The 20,632-nt window shown below is 37.3% G+C and overlaps 2 protein-coding genes across 4 annotated transcripts in view; both read left to right on the forward strand.

Moving 5' to 3' along the window:
* LOC103140928 (protein tweety homolog 2-like) overlaps window positions 1–14,382 on the forward strand; it is a 30,294-nt gene extending 15,912 nt beyond the window's left edge. The window contains exons 5-15 of one of the 2 annotated variants that reach the window (XM_016673507.1): window positions 1,012–1,107; window positions 2,288–2,360; window positions 8,243–8,312; window positions 8,396–8,451; window positions 9,893–9,985; window positions 10,094–10,186; window positions 12,092–12,234; window positions 12,403–12,591; window positions 12,686–12,764; window positions 13,611–13,622; window positions 13,992–14,382. In XM_016673507.1, coding sequence (XP_016528993.1) covers window positions 1,012–1,107; window positions 2,288–2,360; window positions 8,243–8,312; window positions 8,396–8,451; window positions 9,893–9,985; window positions 10,094–10,186; window positions 12,092–12,234; window positions 12,403–12,591; window positions 12,686–12,764; window positions 13,611–13,622; window positions 13,992–14,072 — 985 coding nt within the window. In that variant the 3' untranslated portion in view covers window positions 14,073–14,382. The remainder of the gene's footprint in view (window positions 1–1,011; window positions 1,108–2,287; window positions 2,361–8,242; window positions 8,313–8,395; window positions 8,452–9,892; window positions 9,986–10,093; window positions 10,187–12,091; window positions 12,235–12,402; window positions 12,592–12,685; window positions 12,765–13,610; window positions 13,623–13,991) is intronic. The other variant, XM_007556295.2, reaches the window with a different exon arrangement.
* Window positions 14,383–16,215: 1,833 nt separating this feature from the next.
* On the forward strand, window positions 16,216–20,517 carry LOC103140929 (charged multivesicular body protein 6-like). Of its 2 annotated transcripts, XM_016673508.1 has the most exons (9): window positions 16,216–16,414; window positions 16,502–16,585; window positions 16,738–16,847; window positions 16,973–17,060; window positions 17,735–17,821; window positions 18,229–18,294; window positions 18,483–18,563; window positions 20,113–20,188; window positions 20,274–20,517. In XM_016673508.1, exons 2-9 carry the CDS (start codon window positions 16,520–16,522, stop codon window positions 20,321–20,323), a joined length of 624 nt encoding a protein of 207 aa, XP_016528994.1. In that variant the 5' UTR covers window positions 16,216–16,414; window positions 16,502–16,519; the 3' UTR covers window positions 20,324–20,517. The 2 variants fall into 2 exon arrangements, with proteins under 2 accessions (XP_016528994.1, XP_007556360.1); XM_007556298.2 differs by having other exon boundaries at window positions 16,218–16,585.
* Window positions 20,518–20,632: the final 115 nt, after the last annotated feature.

A 20,632-nucleotide genomic window follows, 5' to 3' on the forward strand; every position in this document is an offset into this window, starting at 1 on the left:
TATAGTTAGTTAGAGGAATAGAAAGTAATTCCTCAAATTCCAAGCAAGGCACAACCATCCACAAATACACATTGTACTAAAACCTCCCAATATCAATTTCATACACCACCCAGGATGACTCCACATGGTGTGTACTTTGTCCACCAACACCGGATTTTCCTTTGGACCACAGTTATCTGACACTGATCCCCTGGGTCTTGATTGGATTTTATGTGGCTATTGAACAGCCTGCAGCAGAGTTTTATTGAACAGAAAATGTTACAGCAATCCAGTGCTACTTGGAAAAAAAAAAAATAAAATAAAATGACACTATTCTGTTTTTCCAGCATTATAGTTTTCTCTACTCTCACTTTGAATTCACTTACGTCTAGGACTTCGGCGGTTCTCCTTTCACAGGCGAAGTAAAAGTCCACCGCCTCCATTCATTTACGGTCTTCTGTGAGTGAAGTAATTATTTATTGTGTCAAGAGTACCTCTGCACTTCTTTGCGAGCAGGAGGGAGTCATATTCGCCACTAATTATATAGCACAGAAAGAACGGTCTAGTGAACGGTGCGTTCATAGTGTCGTGAAAATTTGCCTGTTTGAATAACGCTGCGAACATACCCCGAATGGATCGTGCTGTTGAGCCACTGGGTGCTGAGACTTACTCATAGGAACTTGCTTGGCTTGTCCCAGATCACATATATGCACGCTCACACTTCAAGCCGAAGCTCACCGTCAGCCATTTTTGTGAAGGACATTTTCAGTGGAAAATGAAAAATTAATGTCCATGGATTGGCTGTGTTGAATTATTAAGCCCAACAAGATGGAAATTACCTGCTACAGACAGGCTCTAAGTAGGAGACAAGGGTGCTGGTAGACGAGGCATACAGACATCTCACACCTCATTCGTGAACAAATGTCGGGCCAGCACGCGCTGGTGCTTGTACGTATGCATACCGAATGCTGTTTGTGTATGAAAGGTAACAGTGAAGCTTTTTTCTTGATGCAGCACTCTTCCGTTTTGCAGATGGCTGACTTATCTCCTGCTGCTGATCCTTGACCTGGTCATCTGCTTGGTCATGTGCTTGGGAATAGCAAAACAGTCTCAATGTCTGCTGATCACGTAGGTACCATGAATGCGAACTTAAAGGAGTCTGCCTCTTATATCAGTATAAGACTCAGTTTTCTGTGTTTGTTGTTCTGATTGAGAGATCACAGTAAGGATGGGCTCCAGCCAGCCTCACTGGTACCATAAAAAATGACCCCCCCTCCATTAACAGAACACAAGATAGCATTAGATCTTCAAAAAGCTCTTATTCATCTCCTGAGTGGCATCTCCTTCATCTGCAAATACAATTACAGCAGGCTTAATCTACCAAACCCTTAGTCAAAGCAGCTGATTGAAAATAGCTTCAAATATAAAAAAAAAAAAAACTAAAGGAAATCGACAGAGACGGCGCAGTAATGCTCGATTCTTTAAATTTGTGGCCGTGATTCAAACCAGCAATGATGTCTGACAGGCAAATCCACATTTCAGGCTCCCTATCCCATTTGCCCAATTTAGTGCAACCTACGTGTCAGTGTTACCAGATGATGCTCAGGATCGCTACTCACATCCCTCTCTAATGGGGCCCCACTAATGCCTATTGATCGGCTGAGAAGGATAAGACTGCTCCCTTAACTAATTATTAAGTGCTCTCAGGCTGCTTTATTGGTGCTTTCAAGAGGGTCCGAAGAGTGAGTCAGTGCATCGGAGCCCTCCTCTGCCTTTTTATATCCATCACAGGGCCATTTTTTCCTCCTTTTACACCGCTTATCTAGCCCACACTCGGAGCTGCATGCCAGCAGTCACTTTAAAAATCTTGATAATACTTGGAAGATTTTGTGCAATAGTATCTTTTTGCAACTCCTCAACTTTAAAACCCTGTCAGTTGTCAGTCCTTTAAGGCTAAATAAAACTAGACCGCCATCCGTCTCTCCAATCCTTAATGGCGGGTTGGGAGCCGGCAGATTCCGACTGGACCCTGTGAAACTATTACTGGAGTTTAGTTAAGTAGAAAGTTACCACAGTTTCTTGTTGACTTTAATCTATAATGCACCACAGCATTGTGGGTTACGCTTATAAGCAGATAAGAGTAAATCTTCAGTCAGTGGACAAGAGGAAAAAAGCACATTTATGTTCTGGAATTGGGGTATATTCTTATGGAGAGAAAGTATTTTGTGGATTTTTGTGAAAATCCTTTTATAATGTCTGTATCTCCCTTTAACTCTGTCAGTCTCCATAATGCTCTTATTTTCTCTAGGATCATTGGTTTTGTGATACTATCCTTGGTTCTAAGCTGGGCTGCGCTAGGAAGTGGCACCGCGACAGCTGTGGTGAGTAAAATAGGCACATCTGTTATGAAACAGCCTAAAAAAAAAAAAAAAAAAAAAAAAAGTTTCCCATTATGTTGATTATAGAGGCTTTTTATTTACTTTCTTATATTTGTCTCATGCAGCTCCTCCTAAGAGGGTATCTGCCAATAAACTTCTGGACCAACTAACAAACATGTTGGTTTCTTTATAGGAGTCTGTGTAGTTTATATTAAGCTCTTTACTAAGGTCAGCCACGCAGTAAAGCTGATTACGCCTCCCAAGTCTTTTAGATCCAAGAGTCTTTAACCACGGTGCAAACAAAGGAGCTTTCTAGCTTTAATTGCGGCTTCTGCTTTCTTTAAAATCTCTTTCTTTAAGATCTCGTTCTTAAAGACAGAGATATTAAAGAAAGCTTGTTTTTCTCCCGCTTCTTTTAAGGTTCCTTATTTTTGAGAGCTTGCTCTGTCTTAGGAGCTCTTCACCATGTGTTCAGCACATCTAGGTTTTATGTGGTTAATGGTGCTCGCATTAGGAACGCTGTTGGGGGTTTAGAAGATAACCCCATGCTTCCAGCCTTCCCCCATAACCTCATGTCCACGACAGACAAAACCTCACATCTGTGTGTTGTCCCTAAGGATTTGACGTCTTGTCAGAGTTTCAAGGGAGACAAAAGGAAGAGAGCGTGCAAAAGTTTCAAACCAAAGTTGAAGGCAGACCTGTGAAGACACTACTGCTGCAGTAATCAATTCGGCTGCAGATAAAGGCATGGATACATTTCTATAGATCTTGCTGGGACATTAGTTCTGTATTCCTAGAAATGTCTTTCAGGTGTCGGAAGGCTGACTTTGTCATTGTCTTTATGCATATTTGAAAGTCTGGGTCTGGGTCCATCACTACAGCAGGATTTCAGCCCTGATCTTTCATTTCTAGCTATAATAACTGAGGCTGTGTGCCGACTCTTCATCATTCTAAAAATAATAACTTCCTGTTTGATGAAGGATTGTTTTTAGGGCTACAAAATAAAACAGGCTTACCTTCCCTAAAGTTGTCTGTTATTTGACAGAATTTGAAGATGATATTTTTCAGACTCTTGTGTTTTATGGTGAGACGTTTCTGAAGCCTGGCCAGTGTCGGGAGTACATATTGATTTCATTTCACGGTGCAAGATCAACATATGTTGTCGGAGTGTGTTGTGTGAAAAGTCTACAACATATCATCTTTGATCCAAAAGTACTTTTTGAATATTCTAAGGGGTGCAGTAGATGTGTTCAACCTAAAACATGACTTCCTTTTTGCAGGCAAAATTGCTTTGGCCACGTTTGATGTGACTGACCTTCTATCAGGAAGCTACAAAATCATGTCATTTTGAGGTCCGACCCCTTAATGATCAAGTTTAAAGCTGATCAAGTTCAAAGTTGTTAGAAGGAGCTCATGTGTAAAATATCAAGATAGGGGATTTAAATCAAATCCACTGTCTTGATAACTTCGAATCCTGTTTTGATTGGAAGTTTTTCTCTTTTTTTGCCCTGCAGAAATATGGATGTATATGCAAATTGTAAAACTGCTTAGTGGAACTGCAGCTTAGGGGGCTCTGTGGAGCATTTTTCCCTTGTTTGTTTGTTTTTTTTTTTGTTTTGTTTTTGCAACCTTTAAAACTCATAGATTTTCACCACCCTTAATGCCTGTGTAATGTTTGTTGCGTCTTCGCTGTTCTTCCGATTTCCAAGAAGGAAATCGGAATAAAAAATCTAAAACAAACAAACAAACAAAAACCATGGAAGAATAAACGCTTCTCAATAGCACTGCTGAGGGCTTACTATTTCCCATGGGTAGAAGCTGGAAGCATCTACTTTGACTTTTGTCGATTCTCATCCGCTGAGCCATTAGCAATGCACTGCAGATATTTTTTTAAAATGTCTCTGCAATGAAACCTCCGAGATGTCAAGCTCAGATTATCTAGAATACTTGGGTAGAGTTTGTTTGTGTTAAGTTCCTTCATCCATCTCGTTGTGGAATAACAGGTGAACTGGGGTAAATTTACCAAACAATTATCCTCATCAGACAGCCAACCTTCTAGCATTCTTCCATATACAATATTCAGATGGATCAGAAGAGTCCTAATGTTGTTTTTTTTTTGTTTTTTTTGGTAGCAAGATCAACTCATATGTAAAAAATCATGTTCCTAAATGTGGGACAGTATGCAAAACAAGCAAATAAACTTGTTGCACCTGCACATCATTAGTTAAAAAAAAACATGTTTTTTTTTTTGTTTTTTTTTCCCAGATGAGGCATGATGATGGTGGTGTCCTAGAAAATCCTCAGATTTATACATATTTGATGAGAAGGAGCATAAACAAAATGTCCCTACAAGTATAATGAGACAGAGATGGAGAGCAACATCCAGGCAGTCCTGGGTTGAAAACACAGCGTCATGTGATCGGGACAAGCGTGTGCTTCACGCAGGAGTTTGCATGTTTGATCATCTTTCTCGGATTCAGCACTTTGAAACGAATGTCTGTGAAATGTGCATGTATTTACAACAGTGTCTTTTAGTGTCTCATTATGCCAAGTTACAGTCAGGTTACACAGTGGTGATCAGCGTTTAAGGTCTCTGGTTCGGCAAAGCATAGGTTGGTGGTATTCTGACACTGATTTCACTTTCAAAGACTAACGCTATTTGTGTCAGAGTAATACTAATGAGCCAGTTGCTTCAGACTGTAATGAGCCTGCTGAGTCTCATATGGGTCTTCTGTAGTTTTGTACCGTAAACACGATGAGATTCTCACAATACAATAACCTTCACTAAAATTACCACAGTATTGCTGTAAAACCAGAACATATAGCATTATCTAATTAGTTTAATCTAAAACAGAGAAGTAGCAAATTAATCATGCTGCTTAAAAATAACATAACATGAATTACTACAGTTAGAACCTTTGGTAACACTTTATTTGAAGGGGTGTGCATAAGACTGACATGACACCGTCATAAACATGACATAACACCTGTCATGAACATAAAGGAGTCTTTATGAATGTTTATGACTGATGCCATGACATGTCATTCGGTAAATAATGACACTTTTAATGCAAAGTTGCTCTAAAAGTTGCATTAAAAGTCCATTAAAAGTGCCAATGTTGCATTAAATTGTCATTATTTACAAAATCATGGAAAGTTGGCATTTTTAATGGACTTTTAATGCAACTTTTAGAGCAACTTTGCATTAAAAGTGTCATTATTTACCAAATGACACTTCATGACAACTGTCATAAACCTTCATAAAGACTTCTTCATGTTCATGACAGATGTTACGTCATGTTTATGACAGTGTCATGTCAGCACACCCCTTCAAATAAAGTGTTACTGAACTTTTAGTCTATAACATTTATGTAAAGTTGCCTTGATGTTGATACAAAGTAAGCGGAATGTTTCAACTTATCACCCACAAAATTTAATGTTCATTTTCAAGTAAATTTAACTATTACATAATAAACACAGTTGGCATTCAGCTTTATGGAAATTATGAGGCTATTACGAGTTAATTCATTATGCCAACTGCATGACTGGCTAATTCATAAACATGTTACCATTATAAAGTACTGTAGTTAAGAAAATTTTGTCTTGGTAAATGTAATGAGTGGTGCCCTGTGTTTTGTATAAACAGAAACATATGCAAACTGCTCAGGTTGTTTCTTCATGTGAGGGGAAGGGTGAGGAACCTTTTTACACTGTGTAGTAATGAGTAATGATTTTTTTTAGCAGTTCTAAGATTGTAACTTCTAAAATTCTCAGTATAGTTTATTAAAGGTTGCCGACCCTTAAACTGAGTCTAAGTTTAAGTATAAGCTTAACAATGCTGTAAACTCACGATCTATCAAGGAGCAAAAGTTTGCAATACTGTATTTAAGCTATGCATGCAATGTAAAATTATTTAGATAAAACATTTCAAAAGTCAATATGATAGTTTTATTTATTTTTTAAACCTATATCAGGTAGGTGTTAATAAGAAGATTTACAGGCATATTATGAGGTAGTATAGGAATCACGATAGAGTATACGATGTGTGAAATTTGTTTAGTTCCAAGGAGATTGAAAGAGATAGAAAATAAACATTTTAAATGTAATGAAAACAAACCTTGGAATAGTCAGTGATGTAATATTTAATATGTGCAATAATGGAACAGACAGAGGGCACTGCCACTACAAACCTCAGGCGAGGTTTCCAGATAAGTTACTACAGAGATAGATTAAGGTAAGAGGAGAACTTGCTTTGTAATACTCCAAATCCTGATGTGAACCTGAAGTTACCTCCCTGAGCCACTAATCCTGCTTCGTAGTACAGTTACAAAGCCGTTTGTGCCGTTCCCATATCTGGGAACGGCATGAACAGTGTATGGAAGAGGGATGAAAAATGTAGATGTAAAATAACAGTCCTCTCAACAGTTTCCTAACAAACGTAGACGTTTTTGCAAGTTGAAATCAACGAGTGTAGCGAGTAGCTAAAATGATGCTAGTACATGGATAACAAGCTGAGCATTTTCCACCACAATCTTGCTATAAAGTGATTAAAAGACTGATTCACACACCCACGGGCAAGGTGAACAGAAAGTACACACCCAGTAACTTCTGGGGGATTTTGGAGTATACTTATTTCTGTTGCTTTTTTTGTTTGTTTGTTTGTTTGTTTGTTTGTTTCTTCCTTTCTCTTTTTGTGTTTTTTTGCATTTCAGGTTAACATTTAAGAATTTACTGAAGTTGTAATACTGAAGAACTACTGATGACTGAATTCTTCCTATAGATCCTAGAAATATTTAAGAGTATACTTTCTTTTACTGTACATAGTATTGCCAATGTTTAATTTGATGGGCTTGTTTTTGATTAATCATTAGTAGATAAAAAAAAAAAAAGTAAATAAAAAGTGTACTTTAAAATGCTTAAAACAGTCAGATACTATTTACATTTATCTTACAGGACAAAATAAAATTATTTTGTTCCATTATTTCGATCCATTAAGTTTGACCTCACATCATTCTTTTACTTATTTTGTTGGTTTACGCTTTGTTTTCGCCTCTTTTTCTCTTTAACTCTCACTCTCTTTCTATATATATATATCTGTGTGTCTGTGTGTTGCATCACTTGTTGGTAGAATCAAAGCAAGTCTGCTCCCTGTCATGTCCTTTTGAGCCTACTTCACAGTGACAAGTTGGAAAAAGACACCTCTTGATGGTGACTGACATTTACAACAGTGGACATATTTGAAATAGATGGGCGTTTGATCTGGAACGATAACAGGTTCCTGGTTGCCTTTGAGCTTTATTGGTGTCAATTGAGGTCCATCTTTAAAATATGTGTGTGATGGAGGGGGTTCTAGATATCATATAGGAAACCATCCTGTCTCATGAGGATAAACAGAAAAATGCCGTCAGTCTGTGTGTGTGTGTGTGTATGTGTGTGTGTGTGTGCGTGCGTGCGTGTGTGTGTGTGTGTGTGCACATTTGCGATTCTACGCTGATGGATCAGAGACGGTTGGAAAACTTAAGTACTTTTCTTTCATGATTAGCAAAGCGTGGCACTTTTCTGTAGGGTCAGCAATTCCCAAAGCCTATTCCGGCACACTGACGGTTTTTTTTTATCATTTCTAGAAATGTATGCATCTCTATATCTGGAGAGATCTGGGTTAAAATAGTTTACTGCAAACTGATGCACTATGACAAATCACTTTAAAGGGGATAAAATCCTGAAAACCAAGATGTTTCTCTTGCAGAGACATCATCTGTAACTCCCCCCATCCGAGTGAAGTTTTATTCTGTTGCTTCACATAAATTTGGGTTTGCATGTTATGCAATTTGTAATGCATTTACTTCAGTCTTGCATGGCGGTAATGTGCTATTGTTTTCTCCTAGGGCACAAGTGACTTCTGTGTGTCTCCAAATAAATTCATTGTTAACCAAACTAAGGATTTCCTCACTGCGGGTAATTTATCTCGCACAGACACCAGCTCTTGTCTCTGAACATTAAGGCATGATACTAACCTTCCTGTTTCTCTCACCTTGCAGACGTTGCACACTATTATTTGTTCTGCAGTCCGAATCTGCAAAACCCCTTCCAGCAGGTATTGACCAAATGTACTGGCTGTCTTCTTATCTGTGTAGTCATTGGCAATAAATCACACACTAGTAAATAGATTACAGTTTAAAAGGTGTGAATTTTCTTGTTAGATGTAGCTAATTTATTGCAAATCCCTACTTGTGGGGAAAAAAAAAAAACAAAACAAAAAAAGAAATGCAGGTCACAGAAGATTGATTATTGGCGCATTACTTATTTTAGGTTTCCAGTTTCAATAGAATTTGTGTGTGTATTTCCTGTGTATGACCCATACTTCTGGTGCTTTTACCTGTGTGGGGTTACAGTGAAGTCCGACAGTAATCAAGGATGGAGTGCTTACATTGTGCAATACATGGATTTTCAGTTAGCTGACATTTTTGTCTTAAACACCTTTTATTTAATTTGTCTTCTGTAGTATTTTAATTTCTCAAAAGACTAAATTTTAGGTATATTAGTACAAGTTTCAATCGTAAAAAACAAATAGCCCTCAATCCTTACGATATATCTCTGTTTAAGCAATTCTGTATATAACCAATTTTGTTCCACAAACAAAATCAAATGAAAACATTTTCAACGTATTTTTATAATATTAAATACATTTTTGAAATAGCATTTCCATGGTGTTCTAATGTGTTAATGCAGTGGGTTTTTGAGTGTTTGAAGTGTGTTTCCTTATCACTTTCTCTTAAATGACTTTTTAATGGAACATTTGTATTCCTTTCACGTCCCTAAAAAGAAGGTAACTGTCTGTGTTTGAAATGCTGATCCACTAACATCCTCCTTCCAAATAATAACAGCAGAAATGCCACAGCTGCTGAGCATTCAGATTAAAGCGGGTTCAATATTGCAGGTTTGAAACTGAGCTGCTATTCAGAAGCTGATAATTTTCAAGGCAAACCAGACTGAGTCACAAAGCCTCGTCAAATAAACACTAACCCATTTTTTTTTACGCGTCCGTGCCTAACATGAGGGAGGATTATAATAACTATTTCAGAAAATTTTCAGTGACAGATGGTGTGGTCTCAAGTGGCTCTGCATTCATGAGACATATAAGATACGTCTCTCTGAGAGGATAAACCCGTGACCTATAATTATTTAAAAATCCTGGATGTTTAGTTGTCATCATGGCGCCCATTTCTGCAGCAAAGTGATGCCTGCTTTGTCTGAAGAGATAATCCCTAATCTGATGTCCCAGTTGATATAAATATTGCTCTTTTGTTTCTGCTTAAGATTATTAGTGCGAAAAAGCGGAGATGAAAGATAATTGATGTGGTAAGATATTGTAGGCCTATCTATTTAAGGTCTTCTTTAAGCCAAATTTGTTTACAGTCTAAATCTGCATAAACACTGCTCTACTTAATAAGATCCTCTTTGTTTGTTTTTTATATTTACCTATATGATATAAGGACTGATTGTGCTTTTTTTGTTTTTTTTTTCCTCCCCAACAGTCACTTACGATCTGCCAGCGCTCTCTGACCACAATGCAAATCCAGATCCAGGGCCTGCTGCAGTTCTCCATACCCATTTTTCCCACAGCTCAGGTATAAGTGGTGGCCCCAACAGCCCACCATTACCCCAGGCTGTGGAAGGTTGCATATCATTGTCTCCCCTTGTGCACCTTTTTTATTTCTTATTTTTTTCTTTGACAGAGAGACCTATTAGGGATCCAGAGGCTGCTAAACTCCACAGAGTTCAATGTTCACCAGTTAACAGCCTTGCTTGACTGCCGCGGGATACATAAGGTAAGGTCAGAGTCTGACTAGGACACTTTTTAATAGAAATTCTTTGAAACAGAGCTCAAAGCTACTTAGAGGCCCAGCTTGGCTGATTTTTGACCTTATGTCTGTGTACTTCTGTGTACTGACACCACTTTACCAGTTTGCACGCTGTGTGTCGGGGAGAGGCAGGCTCTGCTCGCCAATTTCGGTCTTCTGATAATAAAAGACCAACAAGTTTCGACTTATCTCACCTGTTTTCATTTAAGATAAGAATGGCTTTGCATATATCAAAATTGGACGGAGGACCGCATTCAAATGTCAGCTGGATTTTAGAATGCTGAACCGAAAGGCCGGCTTTCCGGAAATTCACACCAGTTAAGTTACATATAACGTAGATTTGTTACTCACTAACAAATGCACGCTGATAATGCACACCTGGGGAAAGTGAACTATTAAAAAGAAGCTAAATCTACGTTGAACTAAGTCGATTTAACAAAATGTACAAGAATCTGGCTGATTTTTAAAAGCGGCTTTGACCGGCCAGTAACTTAACAGATTTTGACAACGATTTGAGTGCATTTATCTGCAAGGTGTTCACCTATCATCCTCAGAACTTGAAGTTGCACCAATCCATTTATGATTCTACTTGAATTTCTCCATTTGATTCCTTTTCTTTTTTTTTTTTTTTTTGCATATTCAGCACTCACAAAATGAGAAAACGTATTCCGGTTGTGTCCCCTGTGCATGGTTGCATGAACTGGCAGTCCATTCATTCGGCGCAGCATGCATTCTGTAATCATACCACTTTAGCTTACCCAAACAGTATCTCTCCTTCCGACTGCCAAGTGATGGGATTTTTTTATTTTTATTTTTTTTATTTCTTCACACCAGTGTTGACTGGAATGATAGTGATGATATAACTGTACTGCAGGTGCATGCATGGTGTGTGACTAACAGATAGAACTGTGCTCATTATCGGTCTGTTTGCCTGGTGATCGTTTCGGCTGATGCAGCGGTTCTGCAGAGACATTGTTTTGACTGGAGAATCATCTTAATGGACTGTACTGAGGACACAGTAAGGTTTTCATCACAGCTTGGCTCAAAATAATCTCCAAAAATCTGTGGGAGCTCTGTCTTTCCCTTCCTTCCCTGGTGGCTTTCTAAAACCAGGGTCGTGCGTTTTATTTTTGGCAAGGTTTCCTGAAATGATTTGGTATTTACATGTGAAATGGCTGTGCTCAGAATATATGGTTAATTGTTTTGTAATGTCACCACAGGAATGTGCATGCTTTCAGTCTGGTTGATTTGATCTTAATTAAATGTACATTTACAGCAAAATAGCATAGCATAACGAAGAAAACAGTTTATATCCTAAAATGTTGCTCCACTAGTGACAAATTATATCTAAAAAAAAGTTTGAGAATTCTGCAGCCCTGACAGCACATGCCGGACATTAAAGCAAGACTTTATTTTTCTCAGGCAGATTTAACAAGCACATCTAAGCAGCAACGCATCCTTAACATGCATATCATCAGAATTTGTCTTGAGATTTGTATCTCGACAACTATCTCTGCAGTGGAAGACTGGAACTGCTTATTGTCCATCAACAAAACAACTCACGGCCTTCTGCGTTCAAAAGCCTTGTTTCGACATTGCTCAGGGACTTCACTAGTTGCAAATGTGTTTAAGCTGGTTTATAATTAAAAAAAAAAGTAAGAATGCAACAGGATTCATATCAAATCAAGCATGCAAAGCCAGCCTTCCTTGCTCAGACTGGTATCTGTGAGGGTAAAATGTGCACTCAAGGTTTGCTTGCCTGACAAAAAGCTACACAATTTATTAATACAAGTAAAAATGGCTTTTAGAACATTAAATGATACGATGTTATGTTTTTTTTTTCTTCTGAAAACTAAAAATGGACTCTTTCAGGACTACCTGGATGCCCTCATGGGTGTGTGCTATGACGGCGTGGAGGGGCTCCTCTATCTCTCTTTGTGTTCTCTTCTGGCTGCCTGCGCACTCTCTGCCATGCTGTGTGTAATTTTCCGACTGTGGACATTAATGGGCAGCAGGTCAGAACTGAGTGAACTCCCCCCTCCCCCACACCACCCGCACCCTCCACACACACCCCCCCCACCACCTCATTGCGTACTGCCCAGCGTGTACGTTTGCAAAATGTTCACCCTCCGTTTTGTCTCTGTACTTCTGTCTCGTTGTGTGGTTCTTTAACTCTCATCCAGGGAGAAGGAGTACAACGACATCGATGAGGAAGACCCGTTCAACCCACAGGCGCGCCGGCTGTCGTTTAACCCCAGAAGGTCCAACACGCATAGTTTCTGCAGCTACATCAGCAGCCTTGGCAGCCAGGCCAGCCTTCATCCACCTCCTCAGTCTCAGTCTAATTCCACCATACAGCCTCCTGAATATATGTAAGGCTCAGCAGCGGATGACTGCGTTTTTGAATCTACATATTTAGCCTCTTAGATTTTTTTATATTTTTTTTCCCACCTCTTTGCTTAACAGGAATCAGTCCATGCTGTTCGGAGGAACCCCTCGGTATGAAAACGTTCCCCTCATAGGGGGAGGATCTCCGCCTCCTTCGGTTCGTTGGCCTTATGAGGCTCTAGTGACCGTAGTCTGATAATGATATGCAACAGCATGCAGAACATTATAATGCTAGTACAACACACACAACCTCACAGGGTCGGAATATACTCAAGGAACTTCTGTTCCAATTCAAGTGACTGAAGAGAGACATCTGATGGCCACATGTAGAAGTGCATCTCATCTGTGCATATTCCTTCTTGTTTGCTATTAGTATGTTTTTATTTTTTATTACAAGATAATGAATTGTTCTCTAGTTAATACAAAACATTCGCTCATGTGCGAGCTGGTTGAGCACCATATGTTTTGCTTCAGTTTAGTAAAGCCCACTTAATTGTAGCGTAGTGTGTGTTTTGTCTCCAGAGCTCAGTGATAAATAATAGATAAAAGATGGAAGACAGATTAATCCACAGTCCACATCTCGGCTCTGTGATGTTTTCTTCCTGCGAAGATTTCTTGCTTCTGTGGCTTGAGCAGCTTTCACAGCATACCAAAGACTAAAAACACCTTTTGTGTGGGTGAAGGCAAGCGAGAATCTGAATCATTGTCTGAAATGTTGCTATGCGAGGCACATTTTTTTTATCAGTTACAGATATCTTTGCTTTCTGTCTGCTCATAACAGAGAAGTTGGAAGCTTTAATAAAACACATGCTAAATAAAAAAAACAATAAAAAAAAACTTGAGTTTGCCTACATTTGTAGTTATGGTTTGGATTTTTTTTTCTCTTTGGTTTTACTGTGTCAGCTTTTCTGCATTTTGCTTTTTTGTTTTTCATGCAAGCAGTCTGTCAGTGACATGTCTAACAGCTCTGTGAAAAACTTTTCTTTTTTACTCCCCAACTCAGACTTTGATAACTGTAAGTTTCTATTGATGTTCATTCTCTTCACTTTCATTCATCTTCATTCCATATTTTTAACACACACCTTAGACTCCTTAGACATTGTAACTTTGACCCAACGACACTCAGTTACCCCAACTCTGACCTCCTAGCACTGTCTGACTGTTGCATGTGAGTGTAACTCTACCTTTTGCTTATGCTCTATTTTACCTGCTTTTTACATTTTGTTTACCTACCTCCAAACTATGCGAGTTTAAGACTGAAAAACAGGGAAGAACTGAAAATTATTTCCCAAATTGAATCTACATTACATTATTTATACATATGTGATAACCAAGCTGCATCAACAGCACTTTAAAGCTAACTTCATATGTCTCTTACTTGCAGTATTCGCCCAGTATGAGGACCACATACCTGTCCATGAATGATGCCCAAATCAGACACTTGAGGACTGACTTCCAGGTGTAAGCTGCTGCCTGCTGACCCCTTCTCCGTGCATCAGTCAGAGCAACTGAGTTCCTGCTGAGAAAGCTGTCTTCATGACATAATCCTATTTACGGGAACAACAGACTCTTGTCCGATCTCAAGCATGAAAGCAGGCCGTATGAGACAGTTACTTCAGTAAGACGTCAGTGCAGTGTTTGAAGACGCCTGAATGCAGTTTTGAAAAGAGATGGCCTCAAAGACATCTGTTTCTTTTATGGAAATCCTTAAACTCAAATTGAGACATTTCGGTCAGTCAAATTCAGAATTTTTAACTGAAATAATCCAATCTTTTTTTTTTTTTTTTAAGTATCATGTGAAAACTTTTGACAATGTGACCTTGCACATTTTCTAAATATTACTTGCATATGTAATGAAAACTTTATCATAGCTTGTAATTTTGCTCAGAAGAGCCAAGGATGCCTTTTTACAATAAGTCTTAACTGACATACCACAGGTGTTTTATGCAACATATGAGGATGTAGACGCATGTGTGAAATAAAATTGACATTTAAGTCTTTAATTATTTTTATCTTTTTCAATTATGTCACAAGTGAGAAAAAAAATGTGTGCATCAGTACAAATAAATGGTTTCTCATAATATTGTGGCTTATATAAATGCAATTTACTAAAAGGAAACAATCTTTTAAAGATATTTCTGTAAATGTTATTTGTTTTAATGCTGACTAATGTTTCAAGCTACAGAAAAAGAAAATACAGCAGATTTTAAGTCAGTGCCTATAGTTGTAATAATATTGGTTTCAAAAGAATTCAGTGTGACATGATCCATTTAATATATGCTGAAGACAAAACTATTCATTCACCTGGAAGATTTACATTATTTTCATCAGCCAAAATGTTTTGCTTCTAAAAGGGAATAAGATGAGTGATTACAAATCATTGTGAAAAATAGTATCTGCTTTCCATGCAAAATTATCTATTTGCATTTATAGCTTAAGGGAAAAGGATACATCAAATTATTTATACACTTCTCAATAATAAATTTTTTTTTAAAAATCTTTAAAAACAACATTCTCGCCCTTCTTATAAAAGAAGAACCGTCTTCAACAGCAACAGCGTAATGTCGTCATGTAGTCATCATTAGCATCATTAGCTTACGCTTCTTTATACCACCATATCATTAAGGTTTCTACTCACCTCTTTCAGGATCCATCAAGGTCCAAAGTCTACAAAGCAAGCCCATATATAAGCCTCATGAATATTTTTAAAAGTTAACAAGATGTGTTTGTACTGATCTGCTATGTTCTGTTTTCTCCAAACGTTGCTTTGTTCGCTGTGATCAACCATTGGTCCTAAGACAAAGTTTCAAGAGCCTACTGAAACTCAAACCCCTGCTTCCATGGAGGTGCCTACACCTTCTGATTATCAATTAATCAATAGTCAATACACTATTTGCTGCATCAAAAGCAAATAGTGCTACTTTTCTATTTCGATAGTGTAGACTTAGAAATAGTGAAGCTCTTTTCAGCAGCTCTAGTAATGACAATGATTTTTTCCTGTAATCATGTTTTTTTGAACAAAAGATAGCCAGAAACAACAGAAAGATGTGGTAAAATCAGAAGTTCTAGATTTTGTACCACGGTTGAACACAGATTTGCAGCTCTGACACATCTGCCAGGTCTAAAAAAAGAACAAAAAAAAAACACTTTGAAGCACTTTCTAATTATGCCTTGATTGTTTTGAACATAACACCATACTGGAATCAGGATACCACTGATGGGTAATTTTTTTTTTTTTTTGTGCAAAGATGATTGCTCTTAATGGCACTAAAAAAAAAAAAAAAACAACAACCCTAAAACAATAGTCCATTTCTTGCTTTTATCACCAGCAATTTCACACTGTTACAGCAAAACTTGCAAAAACATTTATTTTCATATGAACCATTTCAATTTTTGTCACAAACCTAAAATCACAAATTTATTCTCTCGACAGGAGAAGTACTAGTCATTTCCTCCACAACATGCTTTATAGTCATTAAGAAAAAAAAAAAATAAATAAATAAATGAATGAATGAATAAATAAATAAAAATTAAAGAAGGAGCTGTCCAGGGTGCTAGCCATCAATCAGTAGGGGGTGCTGTCGTTTGAAATATAACATTGCAGTTTTTTTCTTTTTTTCTTTAGCTTTATGAAAACTGATGTCGTCATATGGCTGCTGTTATATTCTATGTAAGAAATTATCTTAGCATAAGATTAAGTGGTACCTAAAAATTTTAAACTTAAATCCCGAAGCGTAGTCATACCTCGGACGCCTTGTCCTTCCTCGCCTGCCGTAGGAAACAAGACGAAAATCGTGCGGGCATGGCGTAAGCAGCTAGCCTGCTAGCCATTTGAGGCTGCTTATTACTATAACAAAATGCTCTATAACAAGTCACATTTTGTGTCTCGATAAGGGAGGATGTGGCTAAATAATGGGAAACGTCTTTGGGAGAAAGAGCCGATCCTCTCGTGTAACGGAGCAAGACAAAGCCATTTTGGTAAGCTGAGGAGGGAGCTCCGTGAGATGAGCACAAGGCTATTATCGTCGGACAAAATTAAACAAAAAATTATCTGGGCTTTATTAAACGGAATACCGCTTGCTACATTATATCCATTACATATCTTTCTGAGTTTGTGCTCACTTTTGCAGCAACTGAAGCAGCAGAGAGATAAACTGAAGCAGTATCAAAAGAGAATCACCTTACAGCTGGAGAAGGAGAGTCTTCTGGCTAAGCAGCTGTTAAAGGATGGCAAGAAAGAGTAAGCAGACCCCGAGATGCAAATGACAGCAGTTTGTAGCAGATCCCAACCAGTGGCATCACTTGCTGTGTTCCCTCTATTTCCGCCGTTTACAGCTGAGCGTTTTGTGTTTTAACTTGTTGCAGAAAAGCACTGCTGTTGCTTAAGAAGAAACGCTACCAGGATCAGCTACTAGAGAAAACTGAGAGTCAGATTTCAAACCTAGAGCGTATGGTGAGTTTTTTTTTTTCTTGTATAAAAATATATAAACATCTGTCTGATTACGCTGAGGTGAAATCTATCGACAGTCAAACAGGATTTTATCCTCACTTTAAAACAAAGACAAAATCATAACAAAGGTCACAGTTTATACTATGTTTGGCATTTTATTTAACTTTTACACAGTTGGCGTCTTTGATGCAGTTAGCTTTACTAGGTGTAGACTTCATTTTCTGTCTGTATTTCCTTGAGTGAAGTGAGTTTTTGTTCAATTGTGAGATTTCCAAACCATTTCCTAATCCAGCATGACCTGATCTGTGACAGATAGTCAAATTCTTCAAAATAGACCAGCTTTGCTGTAGTATTTAGCTTTTAGGTATTTTAAGTTTCACACTCTGAAATTAACATCCTAAATTTATTTTTCGTTTTAAACATCTCAGTGAGTGATATTGAAAAATAGCTATGTTTTCTAATGTTAGTGACTTATTAGGATATAAAGTCATACTTAAAATGATCAGATTCTGTCCCCATCTTTGTGCAACATTAAGCTAATTGTTAAATCTTGACAAATGACTTAAATGTGACAAAACAACTCGATTCACCATTTTTGATTTGACCGTTTTGTTTTGTCGGTGTGCTTGTCAGTTACTCTGTAACTACATTTTGAAAAATATATTATTTGTCAACAGGTTCAAGACATTGAGTTCATGCAAATCGAGGTGAAAGTCGTCGAGGGGCTTAAAATTGGCAATGAATGCCTGAAAAGCATGCACGAGGTACACATTTAGTTTTTTTTTTTCTTTTCTTTCTGTTCTCTGTTTAGAAATGTGCCTTTACACATTCGTTGTATTCATGCACCCTTAAGCTGTCTGTCCATCAGTGTACACTGTAACTGTGTCAGAGTTTTATCTGATAGGAATGCTTTCTATAATGTGATCCCTGCAAAAAAAAAAAAAAAAAAAAAGCAGCGCAGAAGGCTTTTGGATCGTGGTACAACAACATAGCTGTTGCAAATGGCTTTAAGATTAAAGAAAAGCCTCGGCGACATCACTCTGAATGCTGCACATGCTTAGATACTTAGACCTTGCTTTAGGGGATTCACAAGTCTGACAGAATGTGAAAAAAACAAATATTTTAGTTTGAAATTTAAAACAAAATTCAATGTGTTTTCTTTTTTTCACAGATCATGTCAATAGAAGATGTGGAAAAAATCCTGGATGAGACCCAAGAATCAATTGAGTATCAAAGGGTAAAAAAAAAATCACTTCAGAGTAACCTATATGCAAATGATTCCACTTCCTGGATAGTTTTATTTGTTTACTGCTTTTAAATGACCTTTTTTTTTATTTTATTTTATTTTTTTTACTTCAAATAGTGCAGATAGCCTGTAATTAACTGCAGATATGCATCAACAAGTCCTACATTTTGCATTTGCAGCACATAGATGAAATTTTGGCTGGAGCCATGACACACGAGGATGAAGAAGCAGTTTTAGCAGAATTAGAAGCCATCACTCAGGTGGGTTCTAAGATGGATGTTAAACTTTATATTTGTTCTAAAAAATGTCTCATCGACCACACATCTCCCTTCGCCGCTCCACCTAAATTTGTCCATAACGTCGATCCTGAACTGTTGGTTGCGTCTTCTGGAGAAGAGCTGATTCATATTAATTTACATATTTAATTTCAGATTTTTAATAGGTTTCCGAGGGATTTTCAGCAAGTCACAGCCATGTAGGAATCTAATTACAAGTTGTAACCGAAACAATTGTGATCATGAATTATGCAGATTTGTGGGGATTAAAGTATGTATTGTGCTCTAATTGTTTTTAATGATACACTCTGTCAGACTGTAAAAAAAAAGACTATGTTTCATAATTGAGTGTTGACACTGGTTCAATGACTGCATTTATTCTTATTATATAAATAAAACTCAAAGATTTGAGTGGATTGAAAATAACTGTATTTAGGGTAGAGTTCATCTTACCGGAGAAGAGCAGCACATTTCCCTCATATTTGATCACCTACAAATGTCTTATCTGTTATCAAAAAACAAACAAACAAAACTTAATGAATATCCAAAGATCTGACAAAAATTGTGTTTTATTTGATTGTGGATGTTTTGCTTTGAATTACACACACAAGTTCATGTATTGCCTAACTTCAGTTATAAATCCAGTTAAATTCAGTTTTAAACAGCCGCATCAGAGGCTTTATCCAGGAAAGAGAAGCAACAAAACACTGAAACATTCAGGCAGGTGTAATTTCTATGGCACACACAGGGTTAATTTCAGCAATAGTAATTGTTAATGCTGACTGAAACCTAAACTGTTGCTTAACTTGCCTTGCACTTTTGATTTGCTTACCTCTGGTACAATAAAAACATCTTCTGTCCAGATCTTAGAATCATATATTCCCATCATTTTTTTTTTTCTTATACTCGATTTGGTTATAAATGTCTGGATTTAAACTAGATATCAGGAGATACAATCCGAGATGAGAGTTTATCTCTTGAAAGAAGAGCCAAACTTCAGGAATTATTTGGCTTGAAAAAAAAAAAAAAAATAAAATAAAATCCCCAAAACATGTACCCTTTTATGTATGATTTACAATCTCACTGTCTCCAGTTGAGATAGTTTTACATCAGCTTCTGCAAAAAAGGAGGGAAAAAAAACCAAAACAGCTTAAATGCACACCTTTCAAGCTCAGCTACATTCTGCAGTGAACCGTGAAAATAATAAAAACAGGTTTTGTGGAAGAAGATGTTCTGGATGGATGAGTAAAATATGGACCTTTTTGGCTTTACTTGAGGAATACCACACCAGTTTATTTTTTATGCTAATGACTTCAAGGTGCTTGAGGGTTGATTCTTATGATAGCATTTTTAATGAAGCAGTTTTTTATCTCAGCCTCAAGCTATTAATAAATAGAATAAAGATGAGCAACAACTGGGTGTTCATGAAGTCTGTAAATACCTTTTTGTTTTTTTTAGCTTGTGAATGAAACATTCCTTTAAACCTCCAGATGGTTTTATTTTGCTTTGTTTTGCTTTTCTTCTTTTTATTCAGGAAGAAGATGTAGCACTGCCAGAGGTTCCTACTGACCTTGTACCAGAGATACTAGAAGCTGCTAATGTTGAAACAGGTAGACTTTATCTTTTTATTCTGCTCTTCTAAAAATGTTTCAAACTTAATTTTGTTCTTATTTGTTTTTGTTTGTTTGTTTTTAGAGAGGAAAGAAGCAAGGAAGCAGGAGGATAGAGAGATGCTGGCAGCCTAAGAGGATTTCTGGGCGATACCCAGCACTGATCTGCAAATAAAGCCCCTTTAGTTTTGTAACAAGGGGAGGATTTGTATCCAACATAGACTTTTCACACAGTTTACAGGAGCATAAAGTGAAATATTGCATTTCTGTCTGTTCAATTTGGAGTCGTTTCATAGTCACTGTGCTGGTTAAGGCATGTAGAAAAAAAATAGGATTTTAGATGTTTTAAAATGACCATGAAATAATAAAAAATAAAATCGTTTTACATAATAAACTAAGCTGTAAAAAAAAAAAAAAATAACAGTTTGGACTTTTTCTATCAAG

The sequence above is a fragment of the Poecilia formosa genome, unplaced genomic scaffold (assembly GCF_000485575.1).
Source record: "Poecilia formosa unplaced genomic scaffold, Poecilia_formosa-5.1.2 Scaffold78, whole genome shotgun sequence".
Classification (NCBI taxonomy): Eukaryota; Metazoa; Chordata; class Actinopteri; order Cyprinodontiformes; family Poeciliidae; genus Poecilia; species Poecilia formosa.